This window comes from Egretta garzetta, unplaced genomic scaffold (genome assembly GCF_000687185.1).
Source record: "Egretta garzetta isolate BGI_Z169 unplaced genomic scaffold, ASM68718v1 scaffold85, whole genome shotgun sequence".
Classification (NCBI taxonomy): domain Eukaryota; kingdom Metazoa; phylum Chordata; class Aves; order Pelecaniformes; family Ardeidae; genus Egretta; species Egretta garzetta.
The window spans coordinates 3,791,260-3,807,449 of NW_009259718.1; the positions used below are offsets into that span (position 1 = coordinate 3,791,260).

Sequence of the window (16,190 nt, forward strand, 5' to 3'; positions counted from 1 at the left end):
GCAACCTTCATCTCTTTGGACAGCGGATTGGATATCCTGTGTGTGTATATATATCACAATATATATAATAGTCTGTATAACGTAATATATAATACATAATGTTATATCTTATATTAAAATTTATATTCATACATATAGCGTAGTGTATTGGATATAAATTGTAGCTATAGCATGGCATTTTGGATATACTACTGCTTTTCTTTCAGGCAGTGCAATAGATGATGTGATTTTCCTCAGAATTATTCAGAATTTGCCAGACACATGAAGAGGGTCCACCCTCTATGAAGAGTGGTGTATCCAGTCACGATTATCCATCAAGCTTTCCTCATCTGTTGCTAGACCATTGCTTTCAAAGTACATTTTCACCCAGAGCTAGACTCCATCACCTCTTGGCTAACCTCTCTATGACTGCTAATGACTAGCATTGAAAAACCTGTTCTGACCAACTGGCTGGTCCTCTCCCCTGCACAGCACATGGCAAGGAATGTCACCTGGCGGTCTTTGCAGAAAATCTTAGACTATTTATTTTAGAATAAAATTACAAGAAACCTTAAAGATTTCCAGTGATGTGCTAGATCCCTATGCAAGTTTTTCAAGTGATTGATTTCTCCCACTTTTCAGATTTTGCACTGTGTCTGTGTGGAATTTGTCTAGCTTCAGGTAGATCCATTGGATCTGGGGTCTTTGTCTTGTAGGTTAAAGAGCCCTCTGCTGCCAGAAATATTCTCCCTTTGTAGTCCTCGTAGGCCATCGGCAAGTTGCCTTAGCTAAATATATTGAGCTTCTTAAGGCTCTTACTGTAAGGGGAAGGAATTATCAGACTTCCTTCTGGTTCTTTTTTGGAAGTTTTCAATTTGTCAGCGTTCTTTTTGGAGTACACAGGTAAAAACTGCACACACTCGTCCCATAATGCTCCCACCAATCCTGTATATAGTCAGGTGAAAATCATCTCTCTGTTCCTGTTCCTGAAGCATATTCCTCTCTTTATGCACTGGTGGATTTAATTAATTCAGGAATAGCCCTCTTAGAAGTCTTGTGCTGGGAACCTGTGTTCAGTTTGCTATCAGCCATTAATGACAAGGCCTTTTCAGAGCTTCTGTTTATCGTTGGATCTTCATCCTTGAAAGCTTACTACATTCTTCCATTCTTGATGTAACAATCTTCCGTAGTTAAAACGCTTGTCTTTCTGTGCGACCCTGTTGCAGCAGTAACGCCAACTGCTCTGTGTCATTCCATTTTCCATTCCATTTTCTATTGCCGTTTCCAGTTTCCATTTCATCATTTACCATCTCACCTGCCTCAGCGCCACCTGCAAACTTTACCCATGTTTCTGCAAACTTTGTTCAGCCAATGCCTTCACCAGCTATCAACGAACACCATGATGGGCCACCGTGGCCTCTCCATGGCAAGCTTTGGGGGACTTGCTTTTTGACAGTGGTACCATACCTGAGGTCTTTTTGCCAGGACAGGTCATGCTTGTGCTGTGCATCAAGCTGCATCCCACAGGTCGTCATGTGCTGCTTTACAGAGATTACCCAAGGCATTAAGAACATCTCAGGCAGTGGTTTAGTGAAACCATGCCATCATGCATTTTCTCCTGGCCATCCAGTCTGAGCCTAATTTGGGATCGCTCTCTAAGCTCAGGTGCCCACTTGAGAGGTGGAGATCTGTGTCTGTGATCTGTGAGGTAGATTATATATCTGAGGGTGATAGCACTTTGGCATGAATTGCTTGCTTTGTATTCTGCTGGATCGGGGACAATTTTAGATACTTGTGACTTTTAATCCTTTGTGGTATTGTGACCAGGAAGACCTTGATTTAGGTCATGTTTTTACATTTACATCGTGTTTTCTCATTTCATAAAATCGTAAGAACTAGAATCATAGTTCACTGTGAACTTGGTAAGACAAAACCTCTCCTTTCTCCCAAGGGTGGTTCAGCACAGGTTCCCAGGGAGGCTGGGGAAACTCTGTTCTCCAAGGTGTTCATGACATCCTCATCTAGCTAGCTTTGCAGTCCACTGTGAACAGGGGGTTTGAGTGGAGACCAGCGATCTCTTCCCATGTAAATGTTCCTGCAATGCACCACTGGGTTTCCCTTCCCTCAACCCTGCAGGTGAGGGCAGAATCCTCCCACTGACCAAGGAAAAGCTGTGGGATCCCAAGCAAGGGAGTGACTCAAAGCTTATCAGTGTCTTGGGGCTGCTGTACGGTTGTTGCTGTGCCCATCTCTCTGGCCCCAATTCACTCCTTTCTTTCTCGATCTGTCTGTCCATCTTCTTCCAATCCAGACGCTTGCCCTTTGCACAAATGGCTCTCACATTGGCTTCGCTGTCAGTCATGAATCTCTAGAAACACACAATCAGAAGTGTGTCCTTGGTCCCTTTGGGCACCATGCCAGCTACTTTCTTTTGCAAACTTCGTGAATTCTATCTTAATGATTTTCTTTTGCCCCCGTTATGCTCTATGTCCTTCAGCATTCTGGAAACTGCTTTCTGCACCTTCTCCAGTCCACTTTCATCTTTCCTGATGTTGGGTAACTGAAGCATTACGTGGTCCACCAAAGGATGCCTGACAAGTGCAATGTCCAGTGGCATTAATACTTCTTCTCATTGCTTGATAATACCTTGCCTGATGCCTTCAAAATAACAATGGTGCCCATAGCTCTCCCATGATTAATAGATCCCTCTCCTCCTCAGCGCTCCCTACTGATGAGCAGAAGTTCTTAGGTCAGGTGGGCTTGTCACTTTTCTACAGTGTATCACTCGGCACTTTGTGCTGTTGAACTTGTTAAAAATATACCTATGACCCTACTAGGTCCATCTACTCCAGAGTCTGCTGCTCCAGCAGTGGTCACTACCAAATTCCTAGGAAGGAGTGTTATTTAAGGCAAGCTTATGTGCTGTTTTCCTCTGATACCTTTACAGCTTCCAGCTGTTTTCAGCGGAGGGGCTGCCGTAGCTGGATGTGGTTTCTCACTCTTCAGTATGCAACAGTTACTCTCTCTTGCATGAAATTCTCCAGCCTCCCCTCAAGTCTATGCAAACTTCTAGCACCCATAGCATCCTTTGGTTGGAAATTCTGCAGCCACCCATTTCAGGAAGAACTATCTCTTTCTGTTTGTTTTGAACTTGTTTCCTTGTGGCGTTATTTGATGGTCCTCAGTTCTTATACTGGAAAAGACAGTGAAAAATGATTTCCTATGCAATCTCTACTTTTCATATATGGTTTTACAGTCCTTGATCACATCCTCGCTTAGTAACCCTTTTCTCTGGACTCAACCATGCCTCTTTCACTGCCCTTTCTAGTTCCTGTGGAAGGAGCAGAACCGCACACACATTGCAAGATATGGTAAGAAAACCATGGGTTTGTGCGAGGGCATAATGACATTCTCAGCTTTGTTTTCAGTTCCTTTCCCAGGAATTTCTAGCATGTGATTTGATTTCTTGATGGCTGCTGAATGCCAAGGTGACATTTTCATGGATCTGCCTCTCATATCCCAAGGGTATCACTCTTAAGTGGCACTGGTCAGCTTAGAGTCCATCATTTTATATGCGGAGACTGAGTTGTTTTTTCTCTGTGTGCATTGCTTTATTTTTATCTAGATTGAAGTTCATGTGCCATTTAATTGCCCAATCACTCCTCTTGAAAAGTCCTTCTACAGTTCTCCTCAGTTAGTTCTCATCCTCATTATTACCCTCATTAATTTACTCTCATCAGCCACATTGGCTTCCCCTTGCCCTTTTTCTATATCCATCTTGGTTTTGCTTAGTGATTTATTCTGAAGTTCTCTCTTAAATCATGATCATCGGCGATACTGACAGTGTCTCCTAACTTATTGCTGTTGGGAGGTAGAACATTGATCCTTGTGAGAATCCAGCAGGCTTTCTTCTGCCTAGTGTGATACTTTCAGCACTTCATTTGTGCAAATCCGTTTGCAGACTTTGATCCTTCTAGCTTCTTCTCTCTACACTCTGACTAGTTTGCCTGAGACTGAGGGCTCTGGGCAGAGTCATACCCTTGCCCAGACCTCCCTCTGCCAGCTTCAGAATGATACCGGTCTTGGCAGAAAGGGGTGACCATGCTTTTCACTGGTCTGTTGCTGAAGGGAGGGATGGATGATGGGGCTGCCCTGACTTTGGATTCAGCTTCTGGTTTCCTGTATTCTTATATAAGTCCTGCAGCTGCAAGGTTACCAGCAATTTTCCCCAGTAAAGACTTGCAGCAGAAGTCTGGAACCACGATGAGTTGACAGGTGGATAACTTTTGTGTACCAACAGTGAGGAGCTATGGTACATGGAGGAGCTATGGTATGGCACAGTCACAAGTTGCAGCAAGGAAATTATGACTGGTAATGGGTGTTTCAGCACTGGAATGGGTGTCCAAGGTCAGCTGGGGAGGCTTCACCCCTGGAGATCATAGAATCCTAGGTTGGAAGGGACTTCAAGGATCATATGGTCCAACCTTTCTAGGCAAAAGCACAGTCTAGACAAGATGCCCCATAACCCTGTCCAGCTGAGTCTTAAAGGTGTCCAATGTGGCGGGGTCAACCACTTCTCTGGGGACATTATTCCAGTGGTTGACTGTTCTCATTGTCAAAAATTTCCCTCTCATGTCCAATCAGAATGTCCCCAAGAGCAACTTGTGTCCATTACCCCTTGTCTTCCCCATGTGACTCCTTGTAAAAAGGGAGTCTCCGTCTTCTTTATAGCTACTGGTATAGCTACCTTAGGTACTGGTATGTGGTGACAATATCCCCTCTAAGCCTCCTTTTCTCTAGGCTGAACAAACCCAGTTCTTTCAGCCTGTCCTCTTATGGCAGATGTTCAGGACTTGCCTGGATGAGGCCCCAAGCAACCCCGTCTAGATTTGGGGTCAGCCCAGCTGTGAGCAGGAGTTTGGAGCAGAGACCTGCAGAGGTCCTTTCCAGCCAACATCTTCCTTTGAGTCTCTGGGCAACTTAGCCGCTGATGTCTTTTGAGTAATTTGCTTTGCATTCCTTAGTAAAGGGGCGTCTAGGTATAAAAAGAGTGGTGTTAAGTATTACGGTAGACCCTTAAACCCCAGCATCTCCACAGGTAAGGTGTGCTCAGGCGTTGCAAATATAGAAGTCACTGCACTTCTTAAAATAGTGAGTATGGAGGGTGTGATATGTCCTCTGCATCACGTGTCCATAGACTTGCATCCTGCCCAGGGTGTTGCGTTTTGTGATCCTCCACTGGGCTCTGCCAGCCTGTGCCTCCAAGAGATCCAGAGGCCCTCCTCTGGGGAGACTGAACGATTCTTCTGAGATTTTTAAGTAAATCTGTTACACACTTACTGTCATTTTAGTGTGCCCTCAGGAATAGTTTTACGATTAACGTAACCTTCTTTAGTACATCTAACCTTCCTTCAGTGAATCAAACTTTATTTTCAGTTGCTTCTGCAAAAATTAATATCTTCTTCTATGCTGTAAATTAAGCTATTGTTAAATGCATGAATGTGTTTATTATTTATTACCTCGCTTTAGCTCTAATTGTTTTTATTTCACTCTGCTCATCAGAAAATATTTTTTTTCTCAGATACATTTTTTTTCATTGAATGGAGATTCCAGAATTACAGCTTTCATACTTAAAATAATGTTCTTACTCCTCATGGTTGTGCAGAATTAAGAAAATAAAACATTAATATAGACTTAATAAAATATAAACTGGCTTTATGTCCTAAGACTGCCAGCACTCTGCAAGTTTATTTTTAGTACCCTTATTTGGCACCCTTTCCTGAAATGTCAGCATTTTAATTTTTATTTATCATTTTACTGGGGAGAAGGAGCACCTGGGTAGCATGACAAATGAATTTGTCAACAAGTACTGTTGACAAATAAGTCAACAAGTACATATAAGAAAAGGGTTACAGCTATTGGCTCAGATTGAGTCTAGGACGTATATTTTAGGCATAGAATCATAGAATGGTTTGGGCTGGAAGGGACCTTTAAAGATCATCTAGTCCAGCCCCACTGCCATGGGCAGGGACATCTTTCACTGGATCAGGTTGCTCCAAGCCCTGTCCAACCTGACCTTGAACACTTCCAGGGATGGGGCATCCACAACTCCCCTGGGCAACCTGCTCATGTGTCTCACCACCCTCATCGTAAAAACTTTCTTCTGTGTGTCCCATCTAAACAAGCCCTCTTTATATATTGGAAGGCCGCATTAAGGTCTCTCTGGAGTCTTCTCTTCTCCAGGCTGAACAACCCCAACTCTCTTGGCCTTTCTTCATAGCAAAGGTGTTCCAGCCCTCTGATCATTTTTGTGACCCTCCTCTAGACCCACTTTAAAAGGTCCATGTCTCTTTTACACTGGGGACCCCAGAGCTGGATGCAGTACTGCAGGTGGGGTCTCACCAGCACGGAGCAGAGGGGTAGAATCACCTCCTTCAACCTGCTGGCCACGCTGCTTTTGATATAGCCCAGTGTATGACTTGCTTTCTGGGCCGCAAGTACACATGGCCAGATCATGTCCAGTTTTTCTTCCACCAGTGTCCCCAAGTCCCTCTCTGTGGGGCTGCTCTCAATCCTTTCATCCCCCCAGACTGTATTGATACTGGTGATTGCCCCAGCCCAGGTGCAGGACCTTGCGCTTGGCCTTGTTGAACTTCATGAGGTGAGGTTCATACTGGTCCACTTCTCAAAGCTCTCAAGATCCCTCTGGATGGTATCCCTTCCCTCAAGTCTATCAACTGCACCACTCAGCTTGGTGTCATCTGCAAGCTTGCTGAAAGTGCACTCAGTCCCGCTATCTATGTCATTGATGAAGGTATTAAATAGTATTGGTTCCAATATGGACACCTGAGGGACACAACTTTTTACTGGTTTCCACTTGGACATTGAGCTATAACTCTCTGAGTTGTGGCTGTCCAGTCAACTCCTTATCCATCAAACCTGTAGCTCTCCAATTCAGTGGCAAGAATGTTGTGTCAAAGGCCTTACAGAAGCCCAGGTAGGTGACATCTGTAGCTCTTCTCTTGTCCACTGATGCAGTCACTCTGTCATAGGAGGCCACTAGGTTAGTCAGGCATGACTTGCCCTTGGTGAAGCCATGTTGGCTGTCTCTAATCACCTCCCTGTCTTCCATATGCTTTGACCTAACTTTCAGGAGGATCTGCTCCATGACCTTACCAGGCAATGAAATGAGGCTGACTGGTTGGTGGTTCCCAGGGTCCTCCTTATTAAGCCTTTTTAAAATGGGTGCAATATTCTCTTTTCTCCAGCCACTGGGGACTTCACCTGACTGCCATGACTTTTCAAATATGATGGAGAGTGGCTTGGCAACTACATCAGCCAACCCCTCAGGACCCTGGGGTGCATCTCATTGGGTCCCATGGACTTGTGTATGTTCAGGTTCCTCAGGTGGTCTTGGACCTTGTCTTCTCTTACATACACAGGTACGTAAGATGTAAATCAAGAGGGTTCATTCAGCTTGTCTGTTGAAGTGTGTGCAATTTGCTGTTCAGTACAGAATGAAGTTTCTGAAAGTGTACATAAATATTTCATAGTGATTCACTTTACATAATATTTTGAAGATAGAGGAGTCCAACGAAATTCCAGTACATCGCCAATATAAAATTAATTTGCTCATAGAAAATTACAAAAATTGACAACTGTCACTGGTTTTATACTGAAGTAGTATATTTTGATTTCAGGGTAGTAATGGGAGTTTTCACTTCAATTGCAGACGGTTGTTTCATGGTATTTCTGTCTAGGTTTGCTGTGTAATGCCGTGCTGCCAAGCCTCCCTAGCGGGGCAGGTCTTAGCCCTTCCCAGCCACGTCTGATGGCTGCTGGTGGTGGGATGTTCCTGTCACATGCGCAGCGTTGGGGGGCAGCAGAGGACGGGGAGGTGGGCGCTCTGGTCACGGGGTGCGTCTGTGCAGTGATTCAGGAGTAGCCCACGGGAGCAGGGCGAGCAGGTGGAGGAAGCTTCAGCTAACGCTTGCTGCCTTCAGACTGGGCTCATGAGTATGTCAGTCCCCTGGGATCCTCCATCTTCACTTTAGTATTGGGGGAGGGATGTAGTTAAACTTCATCTGCTGGATGGGCAAGAGTTTTGATTGGAGTATGGTTATTTGGCCAGGTCTACGGTCTTGCTCCTTGAGTAATCCACCTTCCAGCCTGAGTTCACAGCCCCTGCATCCACCCAGTGTTCTAACTGTTTTGTAGGAGAAAGAAGAATGCCTGTGTTTCAAAACTCCCTTTCATTTGGTGGCACATAAATATATTTCTTAACAAAATTTACTGAGTAAAAAAAAATTTGCAAGTCATGGGAATAGTCGTGCCCAAGATAATATCAGCCACAAGTGTTTGCCCACTGCCATCTTGCTATTCAACCATTTTGGCATCCTAATCCCTTTGCTCACTCAATCATTTTCCCTTTTAACAGTAATGTCATGCTCAATCAAAAGACTGACAATAAGACTGTGGCATGCAACCCAAATCCTGACCTATTAATTTATTGCTAACACTAAACACAGCACCCTTCCCCTTCCTTCACTCCCGGTTTCCACCATGCCCTATGGAAAGGCACCGGGGTTCAAACATGAAGTCAGGTACTTAGCCATTGGGAAATGCTGTACTTCAGGTTGTGTGATTGCAGTACTTTGGATGAAACTTAGTGTTCTCAAGATACTACACAGTTGTTAACCCTGATTAAATTTCTGGGAATTTTCCTTTCATTTTATAAATGAGGGAAATGGAGACAGGAATTAAGAATGTATTGCCTGGGACCATCATTCACTGGGTAGTGTCTATAAATACGCCGACTTCAGACTTTCCACCCGTGGCATGTGTCTGCTGTCTATACTGTTCCAGAGGGCACTCCCTTTAGAGTTGTTCTTTACCTGTCGAGAGGGTTCCATTGATTATCATCCCATCTTACTCTCAGGACACTTTCCAGCATCTGCAATGTGTTAGAAAGCATCTGTGTTCATTTTGCCACCCTGGTTCCTCCCTCCAGTGCTAACCCATCCCTTCGCAGAAGGGGGAAGAGAAAAACCAGGATGGGAACACAAAGCTAATGAATTGCAGAGAAACAGACTCGGTTTAATTCTCGCATCTTCTAACCTCTAAATCCCTGCCTTTTCAAACCAAATGCCTTTGATTTCACATAGGATTTTGGATGTAGTTCCTACATTTCAAAAAATGACTTAAGGAATAGTCACTATGTACTTTCAACACTTCCCAGCTGAAGAAAACAAGAGGTTTGAACTTCAGAACGTCTGCACTTAGACTACAAGAGGAACTGACTCCTCACTCCAAACTTATTTTCTGTGGACTGGTGTCTAGTGGAAGCTAACGCTGGCTACAACTGCAGTAACAGCGCTGGTGCACAGCGCTGGCTATCCATTACTGTGGCGTGCCTTCGTGCGGTCTTTGGTCTGTGCCAACGAGTGCTCTCCCAGATGGTGGCTGAGCGTGGTTTAAGAGTTAGCACAGGACCATGCCGATTGCCTGCAGCCAGGTTAGATGTGTCCGTCCCCTTTTGGAGGGTAGGAGAATTTTGCCATCTGGGTGGAAGCTGTGTAATGCCAGTCGCCCCCAGGACTGGAGAACAGGCACTGTCCCATTTTATTTAAAAGTGCAGGTACTGTCGGATTGCCCCTTCTTGCGGCACTTGTGGTCCTGATGGGTGGCAGAGTTTTTAATTCCTTTCTTCTCTGGGACTTAACGATCCAGCCACGCACCTTGACATCTTTGCACTCGGTGCCTCCAACTAGGTATATGGTCTACCAGGCAATGCCTAGGCAGAGCTTTGGTGGAAAGAGGAGGCTACATCGGTGCTACTCCCTTCCACCCCCAAATCATCACTGGCTGGCTGAGGGGGGGACTCCTGTGTCACCTATCAAAGTCATGTTCTGCCTGCTGCCCCTCCCCTCCTGCCTGGACCAGGTCTGAATCTGCCCGAGATTACTGGGATGTTACAGTCGGAGTAGTGGATAATAAAACCAAGTAGATGTGGGGTTTCCCCCCCCAAGAGAGGACTAATATAAAAGAAAGGGAAAAGACCTTGACAACTGAGTACCAGCAGCTGATCTCAGTGAGGATGGAATCAGGCCTTAAATATCTGCTAGCTAAAGAAATGCTGCTGAATTAATGGTGGTGTTAGCTCCTTTTCTTAAGCGGCATGGGTGCAGGGAGCCTTCAGCTCTCCCTTCTCCTGTCACTGGCCCCAGGGAGGACTAGGTGGACCTTAGCTGGCTTTTAACCTTCTCAAGCAGATGGGAGCCCCGGACTTGGGCTGCCCATCCTGGAGCTTGCTCTGCTGTTGAGCACCAGCCAAAGTGACAAAACCCTTCAGTCCTCTGTGGATATGGAAGCACGTCCCTCACAGACTTCCCTGTCTCGCTGGAAATTGCCTCCCTGCAGTTGGGACGTGTGCTGGGTATACCTGCATGCGCAGCCCCGGCACGCGCGAGCCTTTGGGGCACAATGTCATTTACAGTCCGGGTCAAGCCCCCAGACACCATCCTAGACAACTTGGTCCTATTCCCATTTCCTCTGTTTCTGTCACCATCTAGAAAAGTTTATTTTCTCAGACCCTCAATGAAACATGTAAATGCTATCACCCAGCTTTCTAAGAGAGATCAAGGGTGTGTATATTTAAATAAGTAGAACTTGACTGCATCTCATTTGAGATGGACTTGATTCCAGTTTTGTTACCCGGGAAGGGTTGCTCCACGCTACAGACTGGGAAGAACAGGGGTTATCTGCGCCCTTCAGCAGAAGAGGAACTGGAGCCCGTGATCTCCTGGTTGCCTGTGTGGGACAGTGTGGACACCTTTGGCAAGGAGAATTACTTGAAGCTGGGGAGGAGGAGGAGCGGGATCCATTTTGGATCCCATGTGGGGGATGCCTGTTGAGTGTGTGTTGCTCACAGGAGACTGCACCAGGGCTTACTCGAGAACATGGAGGGGTTTGGGCAGTAAGCCAAACCAGGCTGGGTTGTATGAAACGCAAACAGAAAATAGCAATTCTCAGTGCCTCGTAACTCAATCAAACCTGTAAAGGGCTTCACAGGGCCAGGAAAAGGTTATCCCTTCGACAGCAGCCATGCCAAATGTCTCATTTCCTTTCCAAAACCACAGAGCCCTAAGAACTCTTCAGAGACATTTACAGGGATCTTCAGTGACAGGAAGGATTAGGTGTAACTTTGTTAATTGTCAAAGCTCACATTACAAGCCTTTATTTCATAGACGTTAAAATTAGAAGGTGGTGTTGTGATCCTCTCGCCTGGCCTCTGACATAACAGTTGCTGTACTGAACCTAACAACATGTGTCAGTTCTGTCAGATATTTTAGAAAAGTCTTCGCTCTCCTAAGTGATAGCAACTTCTGCCGCAGTGGTTAATTATGTCTACTGGAACATACCTATTTGTTGCTGGCTTTGTTTGGTACTGCACATTCAGTGGTTGACGTAAGTACTGAGTTGGTATTTTCTTTTAAAAAGGGAAGTTTCAGTATGTGGTTGGATGCATATTATTTCTCCGACTTACTTCTCTGAAAAGAAGACCATAATTGTCATTACAGGGTTACTGGAAAGCTGAAGCAAGACCTATGCACTGCATTATGATGTTCGGTTCTTTGGTGTGGGAGGTGTGGGTGGCATCCCCGTTGAATGTAAGGAGCAGTGAGAGATTGGTCATGTGCTGTGTGTTGCTGCTTCTGTGTGCTCAGAGCTGAGCTAATACTTGAAGGTTGCCAGCGTGGCATGCGTGGAAGCTGAGTTAAATTAGAATCGCCTTACTTGCAATGTTTGTTTCATGTCAGAAATGTTAATTCTAGAGGCTTATCTAGAATAGCATCAGTGTAACTGGCTGAATTAGCAACCAAAGGCCAATGTATGACAGAAGTGTAAGGCTGTAAACCGCATCAGCTGGCAGGGATTAGGAGAGTGCTCTGCCTCCATTAGGTCAGTTATAAACCACCGTGAGCTATTTTTCTATTAAAGAAGAGGTCTCAGTTAATGAATTGTTGTGGGGGGGAATTAATGCTGGATGAGTCCCCCGTGGCTTTCATGATGAGGGTCAAATAAAATATTAATGAAATTAAAACAAACAATCCCCTGCTCTTCCCAAGTACCTTCCAGATGGCTTTCTCTAAGCGTTGGTCAGGGAAGATGTGGAGCCCCACAAGAGACAGGCCAGTGTCATTACTGCCTTTCCACGGGCGGGGAGATGGAGGCGGTGGGAAGCAGTGACCCCGGGGCCTTGCAGTCCAGCAGCAGGGCTGCACGAGAGGTCCAGGATTTCTCCTATCTGGCGCCTTTGCTCTGATCCCTGGTTTCAGCTCCCTTCTCAGAAAAATTAAAGTACATCCAGGCTGCTCCTGCACTGGGCAGCTGGAAGCTGATCTTTCCAGGTCTGGCATGGCCTTTGGGAGTCCCAAATCTCAAGGCTTCTTACACTTACAAAACCAAATCAGAGAACATAACCCAGGAGGTGTGGATCTTTTCTCCTGATGCCTCATCCACAGGACACATTTCCTTGTCTTGCAGATTGTCCATTCCAGAGGCCCAGTATAGGAGCTTGAATTACAGGCTTTTTTTGGTTACGCCTGCCCAGTATAGTGCAGCACAGAAGATTTAGAGCTGGATGGAGCCAAGCAAACTAGCTTCGGGAGCAGCATCCCTCAATCACTTCAGTCCAGCTCCCAAGCTAAGACAGTCACGGTGCTTTCATACCTTAAACTAGGAACTGCGTGGCATAACAGGGTGTTAAATGTCTACAGTGCTTTTTAGCACAAAGCTGTAAATTTATTCAGGGGGAGCTCAGAAATCATCCCGCTGCTGCAAAGTTTAAGGACGTACTCCGCATCTCTGGGCGTGACTCTTATGTGGTACGCTGAGGAGCACTCCAGTGCATGGAGAAGACGGAGACCCAGGCGGACACTCCAAGCCAAACAGAGTCGATTCTGTTTGCGTCACGCAAAATCAAAGCAAAATGCCTTTTCTTGCACCTATTTGTGTACCTTGGACACCGAACAGTCTACACAAGACTTGTCACATTTTCTGCATAATGTGCTGGTGCCTGCATGCATGTGCACATGCTCTGGAGAGGGCAGGGCTGTGTAATGCCCCTTCAGTGAAGGCCACTGGGGGCTCATTATGCAGAGCTAGCTAACGACAGCACATGGCCAGTTAAGGATAGTGTAACTTACTGCACTGACAGTGAGTGCAAAGAGGAACTTATGAAGTCAGAAAAACTGTCAGTAGGAACATTTTAAAGCACTTTCCCATTATTTTTCCCCCCTCTCTCTCTGAAGATCAAATAAACAAGGAAATACTAAAATTATTTCAGAGGACAATCAACATGCAAATAACCATTCCTCCCTGCTTCCTCCAAAAAAATGGAGGACTGCCTGCTTCAGATCGTGTGGGTATCACTCCTAGAAATTGGAAATCAGATGTGGCAGTGGCCACATCTTTTCCCCTTTTGATGGGGAAGTTTATTGCATTTTTGGTAAAGCTCAGTGCATCTGTAAATAATGATTAAGGACACAGCAATCATTTTGTCATACTTCTGTAGCAAATGACAAGAGGATGTCCTGCAGTCTGCCCACTCTTTCTCCCTCTCATCTTCTTGTCTGCCTTTCAGGATTCACTGCAATCTTGCTGTGTTGCTGGTGAAAGCCCCCCTTCCAGAAGAACTGCTCTTGCCTGCCTGCGCCTCCCCGGGAACAGCCGAAGGGGGGTGCAGAGTGATAAAAAATTTATGTTTTCATCAAACCGGGCCAAGGAGAATGGGGGTCCCACACCCAAAAGAATGAAGACACGACAGAACAAGGACTCAGTACGTGAGATGGAGGAGGGGGTGGGACTCCAGAGCCAAGCTGGAGCTGTGGGTTGGGACGGAGGCTCACAGCAAAGCTCATGGACATGTGTTTGGCATAGTGGAGTGCCAGGGGTTCGGGGGCTTTGGGAGGCTGGGGACAGGACGGGAGTGGAGGGAGATGCAAAGCAGCACCAATGATCCCTCTCTTAGATGTCAATGCGGAGTGGACGGAAGAAAGAGACTCCAGGGCCCCGAGAGGAGCTCAGGTCACGGGGTCGAGCTTCCCCTGGGGGCGTCAGCACCTCCAGCAGCGATGGCAAGGCCGAGAAATCCCGACAAGCGACAAAGGTAGTATGAGCTACTACGTGAGTGTGGGGTGCCTGAGGACTGCCCAGATGGGGTAGGATCTGTTTGAGGATCCAGGGATGCAGACCAGAAGGGATCCACCGAGGAACCCATGCTGGGTTAGCTCTCTGGAATGGGTGGGATCCCTCTTTTCTCTCATCCTCAACATCTTGCACTTTCCATCATCTCCCAAGCACCTCTCTCCAGTCTCACCAGCCCTGTTTAGTGCCAGATTTTGCCATATTCTGACTCAGTGTTGCACTGCTAAGCTCTTCTGCACATGCGCCGTGGTGGCCATGTCTCACCCCCTGCAGTCTGTGAAGGTCTGGCAGGGTGGGAATTTTCCCCATGACCCTCCCACCTCCCCATTCTCCTCCTCTCCCTTGCAGAAAGGCCGGGTGGAGGAATCCTGCACCCCCAAGGGCAGCAAGCAGGGCCGAACAGAAGAGATCTCAGAGAGTGAAGGGGAGGACACCAATGCTCCCAAAAAAACCAAAACCGAGGTGAGTTGTCCCTGCTGTGACTGATGGCATGTCCTGGGTCCAGGGCAAAGGAGTCCCCTGTTCCCTACCTGTGCTGCTCACACCTGCCCGGCTTGAGGTTCCAGCTGCTCGGGAGCCCTGGCACCTTGGGTTTCGCATTGCAGCTCTTCCAACCTCAGTGGCATCTGTCTGGCTACAAAAACGCCACCAGGAGTGACAACTGAGCAGACAGAGGCTCTCCGTCTCTTTTGCCTGGTCTGCAGGGGACTGCTGCATGCTCGGAGCAGGGCACGTGCCATGCCATTCCCGGCTCAGTGGCAAGAGCCCAGCTCTGTGCCCAGCTGCTGGTCAGGTTAGACTCAGGCTCTTTTGCTCCCACAGAGCGGTGTGAAACGGAGGTGCTGAAGGCACGGTGGGGACCGGGTGATGGTTGTGCAAAGCCTGCTCATGCACATGCTCTGTATAGTTGTGGCAGGACAGCACCGGGCTGGATCGGTGGTCAGATGGTTGGAGAAAGACTCGGCTCTTGTGCTTCTCCATTCCCTGTTACCCTGTTCGGCGAACTGGCCTTGAAGGCATGCAAACACAGGGATATTTGCTCGTGTTACAAGGTCGTTGTAATTAAACCACTGTGGGCACACCTATGTAATTTCTCTGTGTGGACATGGTTCAGCTCAACAGTGATCTTTTTTCAGTTTAGCCTCTCCTGTAAGGCCCAAGGCTCAAGATTGGCACTTGTTAATTGCCATACTAACTGTTGAATCGCTGTTGAATGCTTCATTGTCTGAAGGGAGAGGTGGTGGGGAGGAGCAGGGACTGGGAAGTGCAGGGGGAACATTGGGAGGTGAGGACTCGGGCCAGCCAGAGGAGGAAACGCTCAGGGCGGAGGGGAATGGGTGTCCTCACCTGGGGAGAGCCCTGCAGGGACAAGAAATGCGATTCTGGGTCTGGGTCTATGCTGGGCGCACTGTGGTTCCTCCTGCTCCGTGCCACCTGGTGGTAGCACCAGATCGTACCCTGGCCAATGTTGCCCATTGCTGCTGCTGGTGGTGGTGCTAGGACCTTTCGTATCTATTCACTCTCCATCTCATCTGTAACAGTTCCCTGCCCTCCCTCACTGCCTCTGTACCCAAGGTGCCCATCGCTACCTCCTCCCCGAGCGTGGGATGCCCATGAAGAGCCTGAGAGCACTGAAGTTGCTCCAAGGGAAGGCAGGAGGACTGGTGTTATTTATACCTTGCCAGATGATGTCTCCTTCCCTCTGTGGGGTTTTCTAGTGCTGGCAGAGAAAGGTCAGAAAGCAAGTTCTCCAGGAACTTGAAAAGTATTGTGCGTGGTCTGGGAGGCCACATAACGTCTCTCTCCTTCTTCCTACATCAGGAGTTGCCCTGCCCTCCATCGCCATCTGATGTTGACAGCCTTGATGGCCACAGCTTCAACGATGAGATGAGCAGTGACCCCCGGGACATCGACCAGGATAACAGGAGCACCTCACCCAGCGTCTACAGCCCTGGCAGCGTGGAGAATGACTCCGACTCCTCCTCTGTGCTCTCCCAGGGGCT

The 16,190-nt window shown here is 47.2% G+C and overlaps 1 protein-coding gene across 1 annotated transcript in view; it reads left to right on the forward strand.

Moving 5' to 3' along the window:
* Positions 1-13,777: 13,777 nt before the first annotated feature.
* Positions 13,778-16,190, forward strand: part of ATN1 (atrophin 1) — a 7,870-nt gene continuing 5,457 nt past the window's right edge. Inside the window, 5 exon segments of the mRNA XM_035894614.1 lie at positions 13,778-13,819; positions 14,012-14,149; positions 14,536-14,649; positions 16,009-16,186; positions 16,189-16,190. The exon segment at positions 16,189-16,190 is cut by the window's right edge and continues 395 nt beyond it. Of these exon segments, the coding sequence (XP_035750507.1) occupies positions 13,793-13,819; positions 14,012-14,149; positions 14,536-14,649; positions 16,009-16,186; positions 16,189-16,190 (459 nt within the window). The 5' untranslated portion in view covers positions 13,778-13,792.